The sequence below is a fragment of the Cervus canadensis genome, chromosome 31 (genome assembly GCF_019320065.1).
Source record: "Cervus canadensis isolate Bull #8, Minnesota chromosome 31, ASM1932006v1, whole genome shotgun sequence".
NCBI lineage: Eukaryota > Metazoa > Chordata > Mammalia > Artiodactyla > Cervidae > Cervus > Cervus canadensis.
In genome coordinates this window covers 29,989,976-30,015,846 of record NC_057416.1, presented here as the reverse complement: position 1 = coordinate 30,015,846, position 25,871 = coordinate 29,989,976, and the positions used below count along the sequence as shown (strand labels likewise).

Sequence of the window (25,871 nt, the reverse complement as noted above, 5' to 3'; positions counted from 1 at the left end):
CTGCCTTCATCAGCCAGTTACAGAACAGGAAAGAAAGTGGGAGGGAAAGAGAAAGGGGTTCTGGGGTGGGGAGAAGAGGAGCTTATTAAAGATGTCTTCTCTGAATCCTTTTTTGGCAAGAAAGTATTTTTCCAGTTACTTGGGGCTGCTACAGACTCTAAAGTTAACTTGCTATTGGCAAGTTTGCATTTTGAAAAGGTATAAATACATGAAAGTCAACAATATCTTGAAGCTAAGTTGAGGCCAATCTTGGCCCTGCTCTTGAATTTCACAGTCAAAGCCCATGTGGTCTTTAGCAGGGGTCCCCAACCTCCGGGCCATGGACTGGTTCTGTACCGTGGCCTGTTGGAAACCAGGCCACACAGCAGGACGTGAGCATATTGAGCAAGCAAAGTTTCATCTGCATTTACAGTGGCTCCCCATCACTCGCGTTACCGCCGGAGCGCCCCCTGTCAGTTCAGCAGCAACATTCGATTCCCATACGGGCAGGAACCCTACTGTGAACTGGGGAAGGAAGGGATCTAGGTCGTGTGCTCCTTATGAGAATCCAACGCCTGATGATCTGAGGGGCAGCTGAGGTGGTGATGCTAACCCTGGGGAGTGGCTGCAAACACAGATTATCATGAGCACTCTAAATGCAATGCACTTGAATCACCCTGAAACCATCTCTACCCCCATTTGTGGAAAAATTGTCTTCCATGAAACTGGCTCCTGCTGCCAAAAAGGTTGGGGACCACTGGTCTTTAGGACCCAGGCATGGGTGTTACATAGGTTGGAAATTCTTATATCTTATGTCATTAGAGAACAGGCTGAAAAAAAAAAAAGGAAAGAAAGAAATCGCTCCTACCAGGCAAAGACCATACTGCTTCATGGGGAGACAGAAACTGGGTCTACCTCTCACAATAGCTGAGGTGAGTTCTGCTACAGCTTTGTCACCCCTCAGATTTAAATGAAAATCTCATTTATCTTTACGTCCTCTATCTTTCCTTTTAATGCCATTGATGTGAACAGATGTACAATGCCAGTACCATGTCAGCAGAGAGCTGCTTCCAGGCAAGTCTCCAGTCCATGGGTTCAATTATTTTGTGGGCAAGCTCTGTTTTCTGGGTTGTGATAATGGCTAACACTTACTGAGTGCTTACTCTCTGCTAGGAACTTCGCCAAGAGTCTAACACCCAGTCTTCTCATCAGTCCTAGGACATTAGTTGTTGTTTAGTTGCTCAGTTATGTCGACTCTTTTGTGACCCCATGGACTGTAGCCTGCCAGGCTCCTCTGTCCATGGGATTTCCCAGGAAAGATTCCTGGAGTGGGCTGCTATATCTAAAATGGATAACCAACAAAGACCTATTGTATAGCACATGGGACTTTGCCCAATGTTATATGCCAGCCTAGATGGGATGGGGGGTTTGGGGGAGAATGGATGCACGTATACATGTGGCTAAGTCCCTTCACTAATTCACCTGAAACTACCACAGCATTGTTAACTGACTATACCCCAATACGAACTAAAAAGTTTAAACTTAAAGAATACTGGAGTGGGTTGTTGCTTCCTTCTCCAGGGGATCTTCTCGACCCAGGGACCGAACCTGCATCTCTTGCATTGCAGGTGGATTCTTTATTTCTGAGCCACCAGGGAAGCCCCAGGACATTGGTACCACTTGTTTTACAGATGAAAAGTCTGGGTCACCATCACATGGAAGTCACAGAGTCACTGAGATCTGATCCTGATCCATTCACTTTTGGAGTCCCCACCACAGCCTTGGCAGTGGCGAGCCTCCTTATCACTTGCCTCAACCTGCAAACTAAAATGCCATCACACACAACAGGCTTCAAGGTGTGGTTTTAGATGCACCCAGGAGGTCCTTACCCAACATGATCTCGAATAACACCTCCCCATCCGAAATCCCCCAGCTATGTCTCTGCCCTTTAGTTGAAATCCCTGATCTTTGATGAAAGAAGAGTTACGCCTTGGAGGAGTAATAATCGTAAACTTCCATTTTCATGAAGGAGGCAAAAACCACACCTTGAAGCATGTTGTGTACGATGGCATCTTAGTTTTCAGGTTGAGGCAAGAATGACAAAGAAGGAGGCTGCCCATGGCCAAGGTTACAGTAGAGACTCTGAGGGATGGTTCAAATAGTAGATACTGATGAAAACAGGGAGTAGCTGGAGATTTTGAGTCCCTGAGCAGAGGTGATGGTGGACATCAAACAGAGAGCCCGAAACAGAGTGAAAAGTCTGTGGCAATTGCCTAAGTTGCATTTCTTTTTCCCTAGAAATGATGCCCTCTCCTTAGACCCTGCATTGTTTTTTTAGTCTCAAATAATTTCTTTTTAAATTGGAGTATAATTGCTTTACAATGGTGTGTTAGTTTGCTGTACTAAACACTGACTAAGGCTCTCACAATCTTCACCCTGTCTGGTTGAGTTAGCTGGGCTTTTATATATGACCCTACACGCTGAGGTCTCATCCTCACCTTTTAGGAGATTATAAATAAGAAGAATGAAAACTTGCAAAAACCAATTACTTAGTTCAAATAAATAAATACATTAAGTAATTAATCAGTTGTCCTAGTATTTTTATTACTGGGTCCTGGACTGCTTCCTCATCTTATCATCTAGCTAAATCAATGGAAATTTCCATACCCATAAGTCCTAGGAGAATTTGACTTCATTTTTCTTAAAACCTGTCCACATATTCACAAAGAGGCTTTAAGAAAGGCCTTTATCCCTCTTTGATTACAGCCTTCTAAGCTAGTCAAACAGACAGGGAGAGAAAGACAAGAATAATGAAAGGAATATGTTGAATTGTCCATGGCATTACTCTGACACTTTTATGAAGCCTAAAGCTATTTTGTCTTCTAGTTTTAAGTAATAAGAATAAAATATTGTTTGTTAACGTAAAGAACTCATTTATTCAATACATATCTGATGAATTGCTCCTATACAGGCAGACCTCAGGGATATTTTCCAGTTCAGTTTCAGACTACCACAATAAAGCAAGTATCACAAGAAGGCAAGTCACACTAATTTTTTGGTTTCCCAGGGATACAAAAGTTACGTTACTGTCATCTATTAAGAGTGCAATAGCATCATGTCTAAAAGGTGTGCATCCCTTAATTAAAAAATATTTTGTTGATAAAAAATTCTAACCATCATCTGAAACTCCAATGAGTTGTAATCTTTTGCTGCTAGAGGGTCCTGCTGCTGAAGGCAGCAGATTGATCAGGATGACAGCAATTTCTTAAAATGAAGCAACAATGAAGCATTTCTCTGGAGAAGGCAATGCCATTTGATGACATTTTACTACCGGTAGAACTTCTTTCATAACTGGAGTCAGTCCCCCCAAACCCTGGTGCTACTTTATCAACTAAGTTTACTTACTATTCTAAATCCTTTGTGGTCCTTTCGGCCATCTTCACCAGGCATAGATTCCATCTCAAGAATCCACTTTCTTAGCTCATCCACAAGAAGCAACTCCTCATTCATAGTAGTCTATCATGGGACTGCAGCAATTCAGTTACATCTTCAGGATCCCTTCTAATTCTAGTTTTCTTGCTCCTTCTACCACATCTGCAGTTAGTTCCTCCGCTAGAGTCTTGAACCCCTCAAAGTCATTCATGAGGGCTGGAATCACTTCTTCCAAACTTGAGTTCATGTTGATATTTTGACCTCTTCCCATGAACTGTGAATGTCCCATGAATTGTGAGTGGCTTTAAGAATGGTGAATTCTTTCCAGAAGACTTTCAGTTCACTTCCCCCAGATTCATCAAAGGAATCACTATGTATGGCAGCGACAGCCACACAAAATGTATTTCCTAAATAACAAGACTTCAAAGTCAGAACGACTGCTTGATCCATGGGCTGCAGAGTGGATGTTGTGTGAGCAGGCATGAAGACAACATGAATCTTATTGTACATCCCCATCAGAGCTCTTGGGTGACCCAGGTGCGTTGTCAATGAGCAGAAATATTTTGAAATAAATATTTTACTAAGAACTAGGTCTCCACAATGGAGGAAATAACTCAGTAAACCATGTGTAAAGAGATGTGCTGTCATCCAGGTTTTGTTGTTCCATTTAAAAAGCACTATTAGGGTAGATGTAGCATCATTTTCATCTAAAAGATCCTAGGATTTTCAGAACAGTCTGCAAGATTTGGCTTCAACTTAGAGTCACCAGCTGCCTTAGCCCCTTACAAGTGTCAGCCTGTCCTTTGAAGCTTTGAAACCAGTTTGACTTCTCCCCTCTAGCTATCAAAGTACTACGGCATCTTCTTCCAATATCTGTATCTATATATATATATACACACTATATAACTACTTATATATTTATATATATATATAATTATTTCATCCACACTGAAAACCTGTCATTTAGTGCATTCACCTTCATGAATCATCTTGGCTAAATTTTCTGGATCTCTTCCTGCAACTTCTACATCATCACTTGCTGCTTCACCTTGCACTTTATGTGATAGAGATGGTGTCTTTCCTTAAACCTCATGAACTAACCTCTGCTGGCGTCAACTTCTTCTGCAGGTTCCTCACCTCTCTCAGCCTTCAGAGAATGGAGGAGAATTCTGGATTCGGCTTTAGCTTAAAGGAATGCTGCAGCTGGTTTGATTTTCTATCCAGACCGCTAAAACTTTCTCCATATCAGCAACAAGGCTGTTTCACTTTCTTATCAACTGTGTGTTCACAGGAGTAGCACTTTTAATTTTTTTCAAGTACTTTCCCTTTGCATTCACAACTTGGCATTTGGCACAAGAGGCTTGGCTTTTGCCCTGTCTCTGTCTTCCTCACTAAGTTTAATAATTTCTGGGTTTTGATTTCAGGCGAGAGATGCATGGTTCTTCCTTTCACTTGAACACTTAGAGGCCATTGTAGGGTTATTAATGGGCCTAATTTCAATATTGCTGTGTCTCAGGGAAAGGGAGGCCCGAGGAGAGGGTGAGAGATGGGGGGACAGCTGGTCAGTGGGGCAGTCAGAACACACACATTTATCAGTTAAGTTCACAGTCTTATATGGGTGAGGTTCATGGTGCCCCAACTACAATAGCAGAATCAAAAACCACTGATCACAGATCACCACAACAAAATAATAATAGAAAACTTAGAAATATTACAAAAATTATCAAAATGAGATACAAAGTAAGCAAATGCTATTGGAAGAATAGCATCAATCCACTTTAGTGCGAAGTGGCCACAGGCCTTCAACGTATAAAAAAAATAAATAAATAAAAATAAAGAGAGAAACAAAAGCAGTATATACCAAGCACAGTTAAAGTATGCTTGTCTGTATGGTACCTTGCTGGAGTCCTGGCACACTGCTTCTCAAGAAGTCAGATTTTCGCCAATAGATCTGAGACAAGAACTAGAAAGGCACTGTTTAGAAATTCCAAAAGAATGAATCTACTCATTCTTCTCAAATTCTTATTCTTTTATTCCCTGAAATGCTCTTTCATCTATCTTTGATACTCAGGCTCATGATGCTTCAGTTCGGTTCAGTTCAGTCACTCAGTCGTGTCCAACTCTTTGTGATCCCATGGACTGCAGCATGCCAGGCTTTCCTGTCCATCACCAACCCCCGGAGTTTACTCAAACTCATGTCCATTGAGTCGGTGATGCCATCTAACCATCTCATCCTCTGTTGTCACTTTCTCCTGCCCTCAATCTTTCCCAGCATCAGGGTCTTTTCAAATGAGTTGGTTCTTCGCATCAGGTGGCCAAAGTACTGGAGTTTCAGCTTCAACATCAGACCTTCCCGTGAACACCCAGGACTGATCTCCTTTAGGAGGGACTGGTTGGATCTCCTTGCAGTCCAAGGGACACTTCAAGAGTCTTCTCCAACACCACAGTTCAAAAGCATCAATTCTTCAATGCTCATCTTTCTTTATAGTCCAACTCTCACAACATGACTACTGGAAAAACCATAGCTTTGACTAGATGGACCTTTGTTGGCAAAGTAACATCTCTGCTTTTTAATATGCTATCTAGGTTGGTCATAACTTTTCTTCCAAGGAGCAAGTGTCTTTTAATTTGCTTAAATATATCATTTCTAGATGTGCCTGTGTCTATCTTTACCCCTACCCCAATATCTATACCTATCATTGAACACAGATATATTTGTACCACTGTTTTTTTTTTTTTTTAACTTTTTATTGAGACTTGATGAAGCTGCTCATTAAACTTCATGGCCAAAATACACCCCTGCTAGTGATTCTTGTGTATCAATTGAATATCAGTTGAAATGAGGAAGGCATCTTCAGAGGTTCTAAAACTTAAGGCAGGAAACCAGAGGACTGGGAACATAAGAGCTACCTGGCCTCTGAAGAAAGGTAATTCTGGGAGATGAAATGCTGGCTACACAGTACTAAGCAGGTGTAGATTTCTAGAAGGCAATGTGAAATCCTACAGTAAGGGAATACCCAATAAGTATGTATGAAGGAATGAAGCAAAGAATGATTCTGATTTACCAGTGATGGACCATATTTTATGTAAACAGAGAAGTCTGTGCCTGTCTAGAGGGAAAGTTATTTTAAAAGCTTAATATGGACAAAAGGGGAAAAAGTACCTACTCAGGTAATCTCACTTGGTTAGCTTTGCAGAAAGATCAGACAAGGTGTGGAGAGAGAAGAACCACATATGGTGATTCATATCCAAGCTCCTTCCCCTGGAAAGACCCTGGAAGCTGGTTCTCAGTAGGAATTCAGAAACCACTGAGGTTAAAAGATGGCGTTTCTCCTGTCTGGATCATCTGAAGCACAGAATTCAATAAATGTGAACAGCTGAGACTAGAAAGAGAGGAAGGGCTCAACTTTCTTTCCTGATATCAGTGTGTGTGTGTGTGTGTGTGTGTGTGTGTGTGTAGGGGGCATGGTACCTGAAAATGAAAAGTTGTAGGGACAGACATCCCAGGATCCATGGTGGGCAGAGTATGCACTGGCCATCCCGATGGCCTATAATTTGCTCAGAACCTGAAGGCTGCCATGGGATTAGCTGGAAGACCCTGGGAAAGCGCCAAGGAAGCAGCTGGAACCTCCATGGAAAGAGTGTTCTGGAGGGGACATGGTGAGCAACCAACAGACTTGGGCAAAGCAAAGTGAGTGTGCCCATGGGAAGTACCACATCACAGACCTTCACTGGAAACCCTGAAGACAAGTTCCGCTGAGCTGATGGTCTATGGCTGGTGGGCCATAGACAGTGCGTGAGATCTGGGAAGATCTTAAACTTCAAGCCCTCTCCCCTTGAAGGAGAAAGAAACTAGTCGCAAAAGCATGGAAATCTACTAGCCAGAGAAATGAAGGCAGAGGGAAGTGGGAGGGGGAAGGGGCAGAATCACAGCATAGGTACCCTTTTTCACTTGCTCAATTCTTGCTACAATCCTCACAACATTTCAATTCGGTTCTAATGTTATCTCTGCTTTGCAGATGAGGAAACTGATGTAGGGCTCAAGCCTGCCCTGGGGCAATGCTCACTTGCCTTAAAGAGCTAAGGCTGGGCTGGACATTTGGATAAAGAGACAAAAAATAATATGCATGGCCTCTGATATCTCTAAAAAGACATGGGGAGCATGAAGACAAAGCTGACACCATTAACAGGACCTTAGCCACAGGTTTCACAGAGACAAAACGGAAAGGGAAGTTGTGTGGAAACTTATTTGGGTTTCAACAGCATGTGTAAGATTTGAATGAGGCAGGCCCAGAAGGAGGGCTTCTGCGGAAGGGCCGATAGTCCCAAAGAAGACAAATCTTTCCATTAGAATTGGCCTCCTCTCCCGACCCAGATCCATCACACACTGCTTGAAAATTTCTACCTCTCCTTGTTTCAATGATTAGCTATCTATCTGTGTCCACTTGAGTTTACAAAACCCAACTTTTAAAAATACTGACTTAGTGTGGTTTTTCTGCTACTAGTCAGTCACAACATAAGTGGATTGCCATTTCCTTCTCCAACAATATGAATTAGTTGTATCCAAACGTTTTCTTTCTAATATTCAGTCAAAGCCAGTTTTCCTGAAAAAGTGGATTTTGATAGAGACAGAGAATAGTCAATATGGGGTTTGATCCCTGAGTTGGCGAGATCCCCTGGAGGAGGAAATGGCAACCCACTTCAGTATTCTTGCCTGGGAAATCCCATGGATGGAGGAGCCTGGCGGGCTACAGTCCATGGGGTCGCGAAGAGTAGGGTACGACAGAGCATGCACAGACATCATAGTTGTCAGGTTCAATAGCAGAATGGACAGAACTCTCCTAAGCTCACCCAAGTGGGGTAGCCACAGAAAGAAATCAGAGGCGAAGGCAAAGGGAGCCCAAGAGGGATTGGTATGCATTTCTATTTATCACCACATTGTGCAGAGGTCTCATCTTTTCACCCTGAAAGAAACAAGAGGAAATATTCACCTTCCCCCCTTCTCAAATCACATGACCCCTTGGTTTAAGGCCAGTTTCCCTGGTACCTTAGCTGATAAAGAATCCGCCTGCGAGGACACAGAAGAACACGACTAGTATTTGTCTATTTGCTCAACAAACCATATTTAACTACCATCTATTAAACAGACTTTTGTGTGCTAGTCTGAGATCTGAACTGCTATTTATGACATTGCTTACTGTTGCTTTTTCTGTGGGGAAAGAACGACACTAGGGATGCAATGAAATATTGGACTATAACTTTTGAGTATGTTAAGGCTGTTTGAACTGCCTCGAGGACTAAGAATAGAAGATAGTATTTTCTAAACTTACCAGAAAACCCACTGGTGGTCTGAAGATTCCATCTTTAAAAACACCAAGCCTACTGTCAGCAAACCTATAAATAACTGTATGCTGTTTTGGAAATGTGCATGTAATACTATTAACACATCAAAAATGGATCACAAGTTACACCTATCACACATTTTATATTATTTCCCCAATAATGCCTACTCATCTCTATTAAGCCATCAAGTCTATTTTACCACTCGTGGACATAGGTTTGTTAGTTTGCTGGTTGGAATTATCTTTGCCCTACAAAAAGAAGAACCACAACAAAACCCCCAAAACCAGAAAACAAAACCCACTCTATTTTGTAGTCCTATGTGGGAGCAAGATGTGTCGTGGATCCCATTAATGCTGGATTTCAGTCAACTGAGTTGACCACTCCCTTGATGAAATATCACAGAAAATTCACCCACAAATGTCATTTATCTATCGACATGCATACAGCCGTCTGTTCAGCAGTGTGGCTTTGATCAGTTTCTTAAGCTCTATAATTCATGAGAATTTGTCTTGTTTTTTAATTAAGAGGTGGAAGATGATTAAGCATCCTCTTTAGAGATAATCTGGATGGGACACTATCACTATCCTTGACCTTTTTTAGATGTAATCATGAACCCCCAGTCATATAGAGGGCTGATGGGTCCAGTCTGCAGATGGACCAGGCCATGTGGACCAATTCTCCTTTTTGAAAAATTGGGGACATATGCATACCTATGACTGATTTGTGTTGATGTGTGGCAGAAACCAACACTACATGGTAAAGAAATTATCCTCCAATTAAAAATTAAAAAAAATTATTGTAGTTTAGTTGATTTATAATGTGTTAGTTTCAGGCATACAGAGAAGCAAAGCAGTTATATATGTATATGTGTGTGTGTGTGTGTGGATATATATATCCACTCCTTATTAAAACATTTTCCCTACAGTTCACCTATTTTGCATATATTTTACATATAGTGTGTATATGTCAGTCCCAATTTATACCCCTCCCTATGCCCTGGTCACCATAAGTTTGTTTTCTATATTCATGACTCCACTTCTGTTTTGTAAATAAGTTCATTTGCAACCTTTTTTTTAGAGTCCACATATAAGTGACATCATATGATACTTGTCTTTCTGTACCTGACTGACTTCACTCAGTATGGGAATCTCTAGGTCCATCCATTTGCTGCAAATGGCATTATTTTATTCTTTTTATGGCTGAGTAATATTCCATTGTATATATGTACCGCATCTTTTTTATCCATTCCTTTGTTGATGCACATTTAGGTTGCTTCCATGCCCTGATTACTGTAAATAGTGCTGCGATGAACACCGGGGTGCATGCATCTTTTTGAATTATTATTTCCTCCTGGTTGCCCAGGAGTGAGATTGCTAGGCCTTATGGTTGTCCCATTTTTAGTTTTTAGAGGACCCACCATACTGTTTTCCACAGTGGTTGTGCCAATTTAAATTCCCACCAACAGTGGAGGAGGGTTCAATTTTCTCCACACACTCTCTAGCATTAATTGTTTGTATATTTTTTGATGATGGCCATTCTGATTGGTGTGAGCTGATATCTCACTGTAGTTCTGATTTGCATTTCTCCAATGATTAGTTAAAATTTTCCTTTTAGATGCCTGCTTTACACCTTTTCCTTATTTATCACAGATAATAAAGAAATTAAAGACAATGGGGAAACATCTGTGATTCTGTTCTTACAGCCGTGTTAAAGAATGGTGAGAAAAGTCAGTGAAACTCAATGGCTGAAACTGGATTTTCTGTGGGTTCTCCTTATCCATGACTTGCCAATCCTCTCGTATCACAGAGAAGACACAGGAAAGAATAAATGAAAGCATAAACATAGTTGGAACATTTTATGTGTTGTCACATATGTTGTCTTTAGTCACAAAACACTTTTCAGATTGGAATTGTGTTTTTGCAACAACTGTGCATTAACACAAATGTAACATACACACATATATATTCACACGTGGGCAATATCAACAACCAAGAGTGTGTTCTTGAGAAATCTGAGACATTGTTCCTCACTCCTTCATACAGTCCCACTTCTAGTCAGGCTACTCAGACATGGAGGGCTCCATGTGTTCCCCACGATTTGCCCATGTCACGTCTGTCACAGGAATCGAGATTCCATGCTCTTATCTTTCTCCCAATCCCACCCCACTTCCTACAGGAAACACTCTGGAACAATCCACCGAGCCCCCACTGACCTCTTCCTCCTTGACCTCTTGCCAGAATCATCAGTGTAGCCCTGGAAGGGATGCTGCTTTATTTGGCCTCAAATTAATTTATCTGAATTCATCTGGCATACCCAACCAGGTTGCCCGGGGAGTTGAAACATGATTTCTGCATCTAACAACACACCCAGCAGAGGGTCTACTTAGCACACAGAGCTACTCAATGCATTACCAACCATTTTTAAAGGAAAAAGGGGAAGTTCCTCAGCAGTCCAGTGGTTAGGACTTTCCACTTTCATTGCTATGGCCCTGAGTTCCATCCCTGGTCAGGGAACTAAGATCCTGCAAGCCACGTGGTGAGACCAAAAAAGACAAGAACTATCGACAAATGCCACCACTAGCTTGTAAGTATGAGTGAGGCAAAACTCTTGAAATTCCATAGAATCTTTCCTCCAAAAAGTTTGTAGTCCTTTCATGTAGATTATCTCACTTAGGTTTCATAAAATCTTGGAATAAAAGGCAATAGAATAGAATAGCAGAACAGAGAATATAATTTCTAGGCTTTTATATTCCTCTCAGAAAGCATACCACTGAGAGGCGGCCCCTTTGGGGCTCAGATGTCTGCCTCACCTGCTGGACAGGTACAGCGAAACCTCTGTTAACCAGACCCATCTATCCAGAACCCTCCATTAAACAGAAACCAGACCCCTCATGCGTTAAAAGAAAGACGTGGATTGCAGCAAAATAAGATCAAGGATTTACTTCAAAATCCACATCCTTGGAGAGCTCTGCACCTACAACCTATGCAGCCCAATTTCATATCCCTTCCCAGATATAAGAACTGATCATTGCAATAATATGGACCATGGAACGAATGCTTACTCTCAGCCAGGAATCAAGTAAAGTGTTTTAAATACCTCATCTCATTCAGTCATTACAAAGAAGCTCAGGGTCTTCATCACTGTTACACTCATTTAAATCAGAACTGAGACACCAAGAAGTAAAGAAACTTGCTCAAGATCACACAGCTTAAGACCAGTGTTTGCCCTTCACACTGTGTAATGCCACAGCACAATTTCTCTGCTCTGAAGAAAATGTAATATCTACTCACAGCCGATGACAATTCTCAGTCGTGAAAGATTTTCCTGGTATATTACAGCTACTAAGTTGAAACGTTGCCAATACACTATAGAGTTATTCACAATAAAATCAGGGGTGATAGAACTTTTACATCAACCCTCTATTTAAAAATTAACTAAACAGATTACGCACTCTTCAGCTACAACCCTAAATTCGGTTTAATTAGGGTTTTCATGGACTAAAGAGATGTAGAAATTTGAGTAGGGGAGGGAAAATTTATTGGCCCTATTTTGCAGACCTAAAACCAAAGGCAATCTCATCATCAATTTGCTAAAAATAAGGGTTGGATTGATAATAGAAAAAAAAACTGGGAAAGAGCTGGAATCTTGCCCTGCCACACATTTCCAGAGTACTTAGGGGTGATCTGAATGAAAACTGGGTGCATAACCTTTGGTCGTCATTGGTAAAAATGATTGGAACAATGCCAGGGACAGGTATATTTGTTTAGCTAAGTGATATTGGGAGAAGCTGGGATGAATTCATGTTGGTGAGGAACAATTGCATTAGTCACGATAGGAGCAGATAAAGCTAATAATTCAAGTCAAATTTTTGTTGCCCAGCGATTCTTAAAAACTGATAGGGAACCAGGGTTCCCTGAGGCGCTTACTTGGTGGTAACGCTCAAGTCGCTACAGAAGCTCATATGTGTTTCTGAGTAGGAGTCCCGGGGTCCACAGTATTCCTCCTGGCTGTCTCTCATCACCATGACCGTTGTCCCTGCAATGGCAGAGCCATCTTGGTGAGTTGGCATAATACCCCTTCATTCTGGACTATTCCTATTGACTGAGACAGCTCTATATCCTTGACTAGGGAGAGGGTGAGAATTTCAAGCCATAGTCTAGTTCTAAGAGGATGGTTTGTAGAGAGCTCTTTAATTTTCTTCTGCAGAGTTAGAGAGTGGGCGAAAATGATTGTGAAGGTGTTCCTACCATATGGTCTGTTTAAAATAAGCACACATTGCATACTTTCTTAACCATTCTGCACCTTTGTAATCCGTCGCTCCTCCCATCTCACCCAAGAGTGTAGCCTTGGGGAGCCTTTTGCTGCTAGCACGGTCTGTAGTCATGAGGTGCGTGCTAAGTTGCTTCAGTCATGTCCAACTTTTTGCAACCCTAAGGACTGTATCCAGTCAGGCTCCTCTATCCATGGGCTTCTCCAGGCAAGAATACTGGAGGGGGTTGCCATGCCCTCCTCCATGGAATCTTCCCAACCCAGGGATGGAACCTGTGTCTCTTACACCTCCTGCATTGGCAGGCGGGTTCTTTGCCACTAGTGTCACTACAGGCTCTAAGAAAAGATCCCAGCCAAGTCCCCTCCTCCCTCCCCAGATCCTGGTCAGGCTGCAATTCATTGTCCTCCAATTCTGCCTCCTTTTATTTCATTTTTCCTTCAAGCCTTCCTTTCTTATTTTAACTTTGAAGGACCTTGATCTTACACGGGATATGTCCCCAAAACATGTGTAAATTTCCACATCTGGAAACAACACAAAAGCAGATTACCTTTTCATCTGCAAAATGGGAATGAGAATGGGGCTTCAAAGGCTGATTGAGGAGGATGAACGCAAGGACGGGTGAAACGTGGTCTTTAGATGAGCCACAGGAAGCTGCTTTGAGATGGAAAAAGCAAAAACCTGACATGTGAGCCATGACTCCTTCCTGCATCTATATGTTGATATTCCATCATGCCCCTCTTATTTCAGAGCAGAGATTTAACCTAGGAATCCTTTCAGAGCGCTGGGCTAGGAAGACATGCCTGCTCAGTAAGAATTGGCACTTGGTACTGTGATGAAAAGTAGCATTCTAAAGGATGCTTTGGAAGTTAAATGCTTTTCTTTCACGATTCAAAAACCCTGCATGATCTGCTTCCCTGAACCTGAATGCCAGATGATCAGAGAGGGGTACATTGCCCGGGAAGAAGTCATCAAGGAGATGGACAAAGTCAAAGAACGATCAAGGCTACTCCTCCACGGCCGCCCACCTAAGTGGAGAAAAGATACACATTTCCTCCTAGAAATCTAAGACTTTCCCTGTACTGAGACTACTCAGAATGCAGAGCTCCTCTGGGACAATCCTTTAAGCCCATAGCTCATCAGGTTTGGGACAATGGCAGACAGAACGAGCCACAGAAATATTCTACTATCCCTTTCCTTTTGATGTAATTCCTTCTGAGCCATTTTAATCTACAGAAAATATCAACTGAGTCAAAACACACTTTTGGAAGAAGAAGGACATCCTTTGCAGATGTGATCTGTCGGCTTAAATCAGCAGTAATTGCGTCATACAGGTGTGCTAACGGCCAGGTCTGGAATAAGATCGCTCCCTGCCTGTAATCCTCAGAAAGCCTTCACTTTACATATGGAATTTTGATGGGGTTTTGAGGTTGACTCATGTTTCCTTATTCCATGGTTACTTTTTTTGCCCTGGGCGGGAAAATGGCTTAGGAAGGGAACTTCTGAAGAAATATCTAAGCGAGGACTAGCGTTTTACCAACTGTCAGCCTTTAAAGGCTGGCCAGCTTAGTGCTTCTGATAGAAAGTGAGCTGTGGAATGTAAAAGGCAACATGCCGAAACTGGCTGGAGAACAATGGAACTTTCGGGAAGTCTCAGCTTTCTCAGAGTCTCACTCTCCAGCCGAGGATGTGTGCCAGGTATTAAAAAAAGGTAGCGGGGGGTGGGGGGGTAGGGGGTTTCAGTGAGTACTAGGCATGCTGCTGCTAAGGTGCTTTAGTCGTGTCCGACTCTGTGCAACCCCCTAGACGGCAGTCCACCAGGCTCCCCTGTCCCTGGGATTCTCCAGGCAAGTATACTGGAGTGGGTTGCCGTTCCCTTCTCCAATGCATGAAAGTGAAAAGTGAAAGTGAAGTCACTCAGTCGTGTCCGACTCTAAGCGACCCCATGGACCGCAACCTACCAGGCTTCTCCTTCCATGGGATTCCCCAGGCAAGAGCACTGGAGTGGGGTGCCATGGCCTTCTCCGGAGCACTAGGTATGGAGCTCTCGAAATTTCTGTTAAATAAAGCTTTGAATCTTCCCTGGTGTCCTTCTTGATAAAATCTCTCCTTAGAATATGTAAATGGTTTGCATAATGTTGGCAGCTTCCTGCATGGGCGTAGGGGCTGGAAGGCACGGTCTGCATGAAAATGGGTGGTGTCTCTGGTTGTGTGTTGCTGGCTCCGAAGGGGAAACAACTGGTCCACATGATCTCTTTGGTCCCTTCAACTCTAAATTCTGTAATCCTAATGAATTTCAAAAAGAGTCTGAAAGTATCCTCTCTACCAGAGGAGGCTGTTAAGAATGTGCAACGATCTATTATTGCCTTTCTCCTCAGTTTCTTCTCTGCTTCAGACATTCAGGCGGGGAGGGCTCAGAATAAAATAAAACTAGGAAGCAAACTCCCCTTCTCTCAAGGCAGTAGACAAACAACTGAATTTTCTCTGATTTCATTTTCTAAGAAAGTTTGACCACTTGATTTGTTTATATTTTAATTTATCTACAGCTGACAATGTGAAAAAAATGTTTTCATATTGTAGGCAAGGGAAAATGAAACAAAATTTTGCCTAATGCTCTAAACTAAAGGCTTATTATGACTTCTTCTCTATAGATATTTTAAAGAGAGTTTCCTTATAAGCATTAGACATCAAAACACACATGGCATCTAAGATATCCAAGACCTGTGGGTGGCTGAACAAAAAAATGAAAGCCCTAAGTAAGGCCAACATCTTGATTATCTTTCTCTCTTCTTCAAGAAATGATTCCTTGAGAATGACAGTCAACCGTTGTCCATGATAGAACTGCCTTTAAAACATGCCCCATGCATGACTTCCATGTTGACAGTAACCATTTTACGCCTTTCTGTCTCCCTCAAATCTTATCAGAGTCACAATGAGTGAAAATAACTTCTGCCTTATTTGGCTGAATCTGAATCTTCTCCAGTCTACTCAGTAGGTGCATTGTTAGAAAATTCCGTAATCTGCTAGTCGTTGGGACACACCTAAGAAGTGATACCAGGTCTTCCAGACAAGAAACACTGCTCTTAGGAGCAGCAGGATGACAAGTGATCAAGCCCATGCCTTCCTCTTGCAAAAGGAGGGATAACATTCATCCACCTGTTGATTTTTTATTTATATATCTGTTCATGATAAAAACTTTAAGAAGATTATAATAGCCATGAAAGGTGGCATGGATTGACTTGAAGAGAGGCTAGATACAGGGAAACCAGCAAGGATGCTGTTGTAATCATTGGGATAAGAAATATGGAGAGGGCCACGGAGCAGGTGGAGATGGACACGGAAGACCACAGGGAAGGGAGCCCTACAGCCAACTGCAGGAATGGCCCCAAGAACAATGGCGACTGTCATGAGCACAGAAACACAAGATATTGGCCTGTGGTCTTGGTGGACCAGGTTGTTCTCCATTTTACTGGAACTGGGGGGACATATGATCCCTGACCCTGCTTTAGAGACGAAGAGTCACTTAAGCACACCTGTGCTCCCTCCTACCCACAGCCATTGGTGCTGCCGGAGGGCTTGGACGACTGTTAGCCAAGCTAGAGAGATGAGCTGCTTGACTCATTACAGGGGTGAGAACTCAGGCTTCTGGGTTTGGAATGCTCATCCCTGGGGAATGCTGGCTGGGCAGATTCCTTTCTTAAAAGGGATCAACTAGTACGGGATGCAGATGAAAAGAGCGACCCAAGGCCAAATCTAAAGAAAACTATGAAGTAGGGCAAATTCAATTAGCGCCTCCTGTTCAAAACATTTCTCATCATATCTGCCTGCCGCTGGGGGCGTCCCTGATGGCTCCGAGTGTAAAGAATCGCCTGCAATGCAGGAGACCCGGGTTCGATCCCTGGGTCGGGAAGAACCCCTGGAGAAGGGCATGGCAACCCAGGGCCATATTCTTTTCTGGAGAATTCCATGGACAGTGGAGCCTGGCGGGCTGTAGTCTATGGGGTCGTACAGAGTCGAATACAACTGGGCAACACTCACACTTCACACTGCCTGTCCCTGGCTCTGCTCACACCTTCTTTCCAATTTCTTCTTCATCACTCCCCTCTCCTTTTTGGGGACTCCATCACAAACATTAGCATTTTAAGGAGGAATATAAACTAGCTCTAGGGGGTGGCGATTAGGGGAGTTTGGACACGACTTTCCTAAGGCCCCCCTCTCTCCACCCTATCTTGTCCAGAGAACCCCGTGTGCCCCTCCCTGCCCTGGTTGAGGACCACCGTTCAAAAAATTAGGTATTAAGAGAATTCAGTGCTGAAATGGCAGGCAGTGAACTGCACAGCTGGGGTTGGGAAAGTTTCTGCCCAGTAACTTATCTAATTACGTAGGATTCTTCCTGCTCTGAGGGCTGGTCCTACCACGATCTTCATGCTCTGAATCCAAAAAGACACCGAGGAATGGGTTTGAATAAGTATAACCTACCAGGACATCTCTGCCAATTCTTATTTCATCTGAATTTCACTGATGAGCAAAATAATGAGATTCTTTTTGAGTTTGTGTTCCCCTGGGTTCTGTGATTGTTACTATGTGTGTGTGAGCACGCGCGTGTGTGCTAAGTCGCTTCAGTCTGTCCGACTCTTTGCGACTATTTGGACTGTAGCCCACCAGGCTCCTCTACCCATGGGATTCTCCAGGGAAGAATACTGGAGTGGGTTGCCATGCCCTCCTCCAGGGGATCTTCCCAACCCAGGGACTGAACCCCATCTCCTGCATTGACATGTGGGTACTTTGCCACTAGCACCACCTGGGAAGCCTCTACCTTATATGTAGTACTTACTATTGGAACTGGTTTTAATGCTTTGTATATTAATAAACTCAATTTATATACTCTTTATGTACTAATACTGTCACTTAACCCTCTGAGATATATAATATTATCACCAAACTATTATTTCCAGAAATCCAAAGCGTGCTGAGAGCTTAAATAATCTGCCTCAAGTCACATAGCTAAGAAGTGATCAATGCAGAACCAAGCGTTCTTAACCACCACATGCTTGCTGCCTCCCTCAAGTGTTGAATTTTGAACTTAAGAGGAGAACCTCCAGTATGATTCCATTCAGAAAAAAAAAAAAAATGGAGGAGGGATTATAAATCACAGAACATCAGAACTGAAAAGGCCGTAGTGGTGATGAAGACAGCTGCATTTGGAAAGGAGGACGCTGGGATCCCAGAAGCTGCTGTGTCTCTTCTAAACCACAGCCAACTGGTGGCACAGCGGTGGTCAGAATTCAAGTCTTCTGAATTCTCATTGAGTCCAGGGAGTGGAAGGGCTTCCCAGGTGGCGCCCATGCAGGAAACATAAGAGATGTGGGTTCGATCCCTGAGTCGGGAAGATACCCTGGACGAGGGCATAGCAACCCACTCCAGTATTCTTGCCTGGAGAATCCCCTGGATAGAGAAGCCTGGTGGGCTACAGTCCAAGGGGTCAGGGCCGCAAAGAGTTGGACACGACTAAAGTGACTTAGCATGCACACACACATAGGAGGTTGAAGAAGTTGCTGGGGCTGAATGAGCTTGATTAGCTCAATGAAGAGATAATTTTGCAATGGGAGTGGGCTGGTCATACACCTCATTTGACTCTGAAATGTAAAATATTCAACCTGAAATCTGTACTAACTTCAAGTCAGTAAATTTTCTCTTTTGTCATCTATTGGTACTTTCCTAAGTCCTTTTAGAAAGTTTAGTCTCTGGGAGAATTTCCAAGACATTATCATGATTTTTAAATATATAAGGCCTAGTAGTCGCCTTCTACAGTGATGTCCTCTTCTGGCACATTTTTGGTTGGAACTAACTCTCCAGATTCATATTCAAATTCAAGTCCACTCCCCTGAACGGCCAGCCAGAGTGTTTAACGGTATTCTGCTGCCACCGTCTGGCAGACTGAAGTAAGAACAGCTAGCTCACTCACTGCCTGTTATTTAAGAATCTTGGTACCAGATTTACGAGAATTGTCCTGGGTGCAGTAGAAGTGGTGATGGAGGAATAGTAGGGAGCAAGAAGGAAAAAAAAAATGATCCTATTATGAGAAGAATGAAATGTTCTGGGGAATATCAAACATCAGATTATAAACTGAAAGTTGTGCTGATTCCCTAGACACTGTAAATTACATGTTACAGAAGTGGATGAAATTTGGCATATCTACAAATATGAAGGCATAGTCCTTTTCTTTACACAAAAATCTCTCCAATTCATACTAGAGCACTTAACTTCCTGCTTTAGAATATAACAAAACACACTTAAAAGAGAGCTAAATAAAGGGGAAGTTATTTAATTTATAAAACACTTTTTTTGTTTTGTAAAATGACTGGCAGCACTGCATGCATATGAGTGTGTATAACTGATTTGCAAAAGTTTGATTTGTACACTGTGTTTACAGGGATATGTCTACTTCATGAAACCATGCTGAATTTTCATACGGGATAAAGATACTATAATGAGATGATACGCAATGTATTTTTTTTTCCTTACTCACACCTCTTTAATCAGCTGTTTCTGTACTTAGTCAGCCTCAACCATTGTCTCAAGAATGATTCATATTGTTACAGAAGGCAAAAGAGTCAACATTTAACTTTTGAATCCCAAACAGGCTCTTGAAGTCCTTTTAATTAACAGTGTTCTTTAGACTCAAGTGTTCAGTTGCAAATTCCACAGGTAATAGAGATTTCAGGAAATTATACAGGAATAGTTTCTTTCTGTGCCCAATACTGTCTAAGACTTTCAAGAAAAAATCCAAAAAGAGAAAATAGACAGGATTAAGATAGAGCCTTTAGGCTGGAATGGAAGCAGAAAAGATCCATGAACCTGCTGCTCCATGAAACAATAATAACTAGTGAAAATTGAAACAAACACACTCACATACAAGCCCATTTAAAGTCTCTGGAAATTGTCTAGCAGGCAATCAGCAAAGAAGGCAATTTATTTAAAAAAATTAAAACAAATCACAGTGTAAAGAGACCAAAAGAACATAAGGAATAAAAAGACTAGGAGCATAGGAGGTTGTGCCATGTATGGATGTGAGAGTTGGACCATAAAGAAGGCTGAGTGCCGAATTGATGCTTTCGAACTGTGGTGCTGAGGAAGACTCTTGAGAGTCCCTTGGACTGCAAGGAGATCAAACCAGTCCATCCTAAAGGAAATCAACCCTGAAGACTCACTGGAAGGACTGATGCTGAAGCTGAAGTTCCAATACTTTGGCCACCTGATGCAACAAGCCAGCTCATTGGAAAAGACCCTGATGCTGGGAAAGATTAAGGGCAGAAGGAGAAGTGGGTGGCAGAGGATGAGATAACAGGATGGCATCACTGACTCAAAGGACATGAGTTTGAGCAAACTCTGGGAGATAGCAAAGGACAGGGAAGCCTGGCATCCATGGGGTCACAAAGAGTCAGACACAACTTAGAGACTGAACAACAACAACAGGAAAAGGCGGCTTTGTAGACCTCAAGACCAGGGGCTAAATCTACAGTAAGGTACCACCCCACACTGGTCAGAATGGCCATCATCAAAAAGCCTACAAATAATAAATGCTGGAGTGGGTGTGGAGAAAATCAAACCCTCCTACACTGTTGGTGGGAATGTAACTCGGTGCAGCCGCTATGGAGAACAGTATGGACGTTCCTTAAAAAACGAAACATAGAGCTACCGCAGGATCCTCCAGTCTCACTCCTGGGCATATATCCAAAGAAAACCATAATTTGAAGAGATATCCACACTCCAGTCTTAACAGCAGCACTATTTATAAGAGACTCGTCATGGAAGCAAGCTAAATATCTATTGATAGAAGGATGTATAAAGAAGATGTGGTAAATATATACAATGGAATATTACTCAGCCATCAAAAAGAATGGAATAATGTCATGTGCGGCAACCTGGGTGGGCCTAGAGATTACCATACTAAGTGAAGTCCGTCAGATGAAGAAAGACAAATATCATATGATATCACTTATAGGTAGAATCTGGGGGAAAAAAGTGATAAAAATGAACTTACCTGCAAAACCGAAATACAGTCACAGACATACCAAAGGGGAAAGGTGGGGAAGAGAGATAAATTAGGAATTTGAAAGTAACATACACAAACTATCATATATAAAATAGATAAAATGATGACCTACTATACAGCACAGGAAACTATACTCAATATTCTGTAATAGCCTATATGAGAAAAGAATCTGAAAATGTGTGTGTGTGTGTGTTTGAATCACTTCACTATACACCTGAGGCTAACACAACACTGTAAATCAATTCTACGTCAATAAAAGATAATTTTTTAAAAGAAAATTCTATCTGGAAAAAAAGTCTAGAAGCTATGGCAGGGATGATGGGTCTCAGCAACAAACAAGAGAAGGTGACCTAAATCCAGGAGGAACAGTCACTCATTGCTGACGCAGAGGCCACAGAAGCAGACATATACAGAACTCAGGAGCCAGTAAGGACTCTCATGGAGGGATGCCCCTGTCCACGGGGCTAAGCAAGTTTACGCCTGCGTTCAGAGAGACTACCACTCAGGAGAAGAGAAGAAGCTTAGTGAGGAGAAGAGTCCTGACAGGAAATTCAAATTCTGAATTAAACTTAAATGCCGAAACACTGGGAATGAACCTAAACCATCTTTAATGTACCTGAAAGAGACTAAAATTTCAACCAGAAGGGATTAAATTATTGTGAGTTCTCGAGGTTAATCTTTCCTACCATCAAGTGGTAAGGGTTTGCTGGTGAGCTATCCACTTCAATTTGAGTAAAGGCAGAAAGTTTCATTTCCTCATTACGATGTCAGAAGGAGAAAATTTTACATTCCTGACAATCTGGAAGGAACAGAGACCTCAGGGAACGGTTTTGTCCCCAACGCTAGAAGAAATGATAACTATGGCCTGTGACAGGGGTGTTAGCTAATGCTACAATGGCAATCATATAATGTGATATAAACGAGTCAGTCAGATCATGTCATACACCTTAAACGTATGCAGTGTTGCATGTCAAAGACAACTTAATAAAATTAAAAAAAAAAAAACAGAAAAGGTCATGAGGGGTCGTCCTTACAGCGCTGAACTTTCAGGTTGAAGGTGGGAAAATACATGGAGAAAAGGCAACAGGCTCATCGCCCGTATGCCTGGGACTGAGCTGGGAGGTGCCTCCAGCTGGCTGTGTGGCCTTGGATAAAATTACTGCATCTCTTCCAGAGCTCATTTGTCTAGCCTGTGAAGGGGGTGTACCAGAGAACTAGAACTAGTGAGGTTTCTTCCAGCTCTAAAGGACAGATCATCAGGTCTGTGACACCCAGTGGGTAAATATCTGTCTCTTCTCGGCCAAGTTCAAGTGATTCCCTCTTTTGAGAGATGCAGCCCCGCCCCTTTCTTTGGCCACACCCCCTAAGCTGGGCGGAGGACACAGAAAGCGCACTTGCCTGTCGAGTGTAGAATCTTGCTTTTGCAGTCACATTTTTCAATTAGCTCGGGTGTCTGCACATCGCTGTGGCAGATGGCACAGTAAAAGAAGGCTCTGGACAACGAAAGCAAATCAGGAATGACTTACGTGAGGTTTCACGCAGAAGCAGCACGGAGCTGACTCAGCCCGTCTGCCATTAAGTTGTATTTGCTTTAGGGCTTTCTCCCCGTAAAGTGATAAAATTTTTTTTTTTTTTTTTTTTTTTACCTTTTGACATCCTTTGCAGATTCAGCGATAAAGAACCCTAGTGTGTTCTTATGGAGCTTAACCTGAGCAGGTGGATTTAGTATCAGCCCGCTGGAAACAGAAAATAAAAATAACAGTAATTTCCCCCTCCAAATTCTGGTGCAATATCTGTTTTCACCAATGGATTCTCTAAGTTGCAGAGTTAATAGGACTCGATTCCTTTTACTGCTGGAAATTTACAGTAGAAAATGTGGATTTGACTGCATTTAATTGATCCATTGCTGACAAATAATCCTGAGAGGGAGCCAGGTCAAAACTCAGTCCCTGAGCTGCATACATTCCCTGGACTAGCCCTGAATCAGAAATAGTCAAAGCAATGCAGATGCAGGAAGCTTTGCTAATTTGAGATATCCAAAGCCAAAGAGGCCAAGGCCACACAGTTGCTAGTCTTACGGTCATTCTAGTGGTGTACATCCTCAGGCTTTTAACCCTCTAGATTAACTATTAATAGCTGGATTCAAGAGTTCCTTTTATTGGCCAGTACAATTTTTAAACTCATGTCTTTGACTTCACTTGCATCTATCTTGATGGTAAGATTTTTGAAAGCAGGAACCACATGAACTGTTTCTATTTCTACACTACTTGAATATTTTGATTTTTCTGTTTTATTATGGTTTGGGTGCTTGACAACACTGTCTTATAAATTTCAACCACGATATTTTTTGATGGGCTACTCCACTGTGACTATCCGAATTCCTCAAATTCTCCCTGTTTGTCAGGTTCTCCCGCTGTTACTTCCTTTAATTTGGACCTCCAATATGGTGAGGTCTTATAACCCTATGCCTTCCCTCACTTTGTACGTGATCAAAGTTCTCCTTTCCTCCTTCCTATCATATTCACATTGGAAAGAGGTCAAGTCTTCGTTTGGGCAAACTTTAGTCTGTGGTTAGGATATTCCAAAGTAATGTGCAAGTGTGTTAGAGTCTTACAAAAATAAAAGAGCTTGCACAACAAAAGCTCTTCAGTTCTATGCTGAGAGTAAAAGATGCTGAATAGCTGTGTTCCAGTAGATTATTATATGAGACAGTATGTGGCCCTTTCTCTGAGTACTGACTGACTAACACATACATGGAATGATTGCTTTTAAGTCTGAAAAGGAAAATGCATGGATTTGTGCCTCCCCTACTCCAATATCATGGGCTGATGTTCACTACCCAAGAAGCAAATGCTCAAGTTGTATCTTAATATCTCCTTTTTTAAAGGCAGGGTCCTCCGAACTCAAATTGAATACTTAGTTATGAAGATACTGTCGTGATAACTTCTCTGGTTGCATTTGCAAGAAAAGGTGAACTTTTCCCAAAGACTTGCCCCCGTCTTCATGAATCACGACCAGCTGCTCTGTTAGAAAGTGCTGGCCCCTGGAACAGACTCAGGAAATTCTCTGACTGGGGTTTCATCCAGCTTTACCGCTTACCAGGTGATAAATTATTCCCCAAGACAGACTCTGAGGATTACCCAGGGCTTTTGCACATCCTAGAGTCTACTTAAGTGTATCAATTAGAAAAGAAAATAAAAAGTGAGGAGAGAGAGATTTCCCCCTAGTTTTTCAATATACCTGCCTAAAGCCCAGCATTGAGTTTCCCTGTTTTCATTCTGGATAATGACTGTGGTGGATTTAGCACAGCTAGATGATCAGAAGAGCTCCGATCACCTAAGTGCCCAGACTGAGTTCAGATTCTCGTTTGCCCCTTGGGTGTGGTGTGAGCTTGGGAAAACTACTGACCTTTTCTTAGCTCCTCCTCCATAAAATGGTGCAAATAATTGTACCCTTCTTACAGCGTTGTTGTGAGGATTCGGGAGTTCATGTAAGTGAAGTGCTTATAGCAGTGTTGGTCAGGAACCAGCAATCATGTAAGACTGCTATTACCAACATCTTTGCCAAATCAGGATTTTATTCTTTTGATGCAACTCAAACTCTTTGGTGAGAAGCCAGAGTTAAATCTATGTCGGAGCAGGTGTCTCTCTCATTGAGGGTAGATGTCTGCTAGGAAGTAAATAGCACCAGATCTTCTTGAATATACATGGAACTTAGACGCTCACTCCTGTTTCCAGTCCACAGTGTCCTAACAGTCACCCCAATAAAGCTGATAGGAATCTAGGATGTTAAATGTGGAAATGGTATCAAGAGCATTTGGTATCAAGAGCAGTCGTTTCTGACTGCCAGTGAACAAAGACGACTATATCATGGAGATTCAAAACCAATTCACAGATTTGGGTTTTATAAGTGGTATTTTTGAATTCTATGTCTGTCTTTCACAAGTGGGGTTTTGAAATCTCTGTCTCTAAAACTTTGCAAATAATTCTGATGTATAATCCCAGTCGTTGAAGGACAAAGATGTTCAAACCCGATCAGAGTTAAAACCCTGATCAAGCTTCGGGCTGTTCTGAAACTCAAACTGCCCAGCCTGTGAAGTAAGACACCAACCTCTTCACTTGCATCTATTTCCAGCAGAAAGGGAACTTGGACATGGGTTTAGATTTTGAAATTTTCGTGAGCATGGTGGCATTGTTAAATAAAATGGAGTGGCCAGAGGATCCCAGTCTCCACTCTCCTTAAGGACTTGCTTTGTGACATACCCCACTGAGTTCGTTTGCTCAGATACCTTCTACACTCTCTCTACCTGACACATTATTCCTTCTTTCTAACTTTTCAGATACTTATACTAATGTCATTCAACACTACTGAATTTTTAAGAGTTTCCTATGATTCTAGGTTCCTGGTAATGTCGGTCTTAGAGCTGGAAGTGATCCTAGGAATTCATTCATGTGACTTCCTCATTTTACAGGTGATGGACACTTCTCCAAGGCCACTGACCTGGCAAATCAGAATCAGGTTCTGAACCTAGTCTAATGATTCCAATTTAATTCAGAATTAAAGGAAGTTTTCCACTAAAAAAAAAAAAAAACTACACACAAGCCACCGTATTTCTTGTTTCCCATTCCATGTAAGCCCTGCTTTTTCTTGTTTTCCAGCATCTTTTATCTCTATATCATTGTGGCTGATTCTGGATTTTCTTTTTTTATTGTATGATCACTTCTCATACTTCTTATATTATCCTATACTCATTTTCAGGAAATGCTTATGGTCTAATAAGGGTACCTCTTTCTT

At 42.1% G+C, this 25,871-nt stretch overlaps 1 protein-coding gene across 1 annotated transcript in view; it reads right to left on the bottom strand.

The window, feature by feature from the left end:
- Nucleotides 1-25,871, bottom strand: part of KCNU1 (potassium calcium-activated channel subfamily U member 1) — a 136,393-nt gene that overhangs the window by 57,043 nt on the left and 53,479 nt on the right. Inside the window, exons 17-19 of the mRNA XM_043454367.1 lie at nt 22,724-22,813; nt 22,476-22,570; nt 12,681-12,789 (exon numbers count right to left, since the gene is read on the bottom strand). Coding sequence (XP_043310302.1) covers nt 12,681-12,789; nt 22,476-22,570; nt 22,724-22,813 — 294 coding nt within the window. The remainder of the gene's footprint in view (nt 1-12,680; nt 12,790-22,475; nt 22,571-22,723; nt 22,814-25,871) is intronic.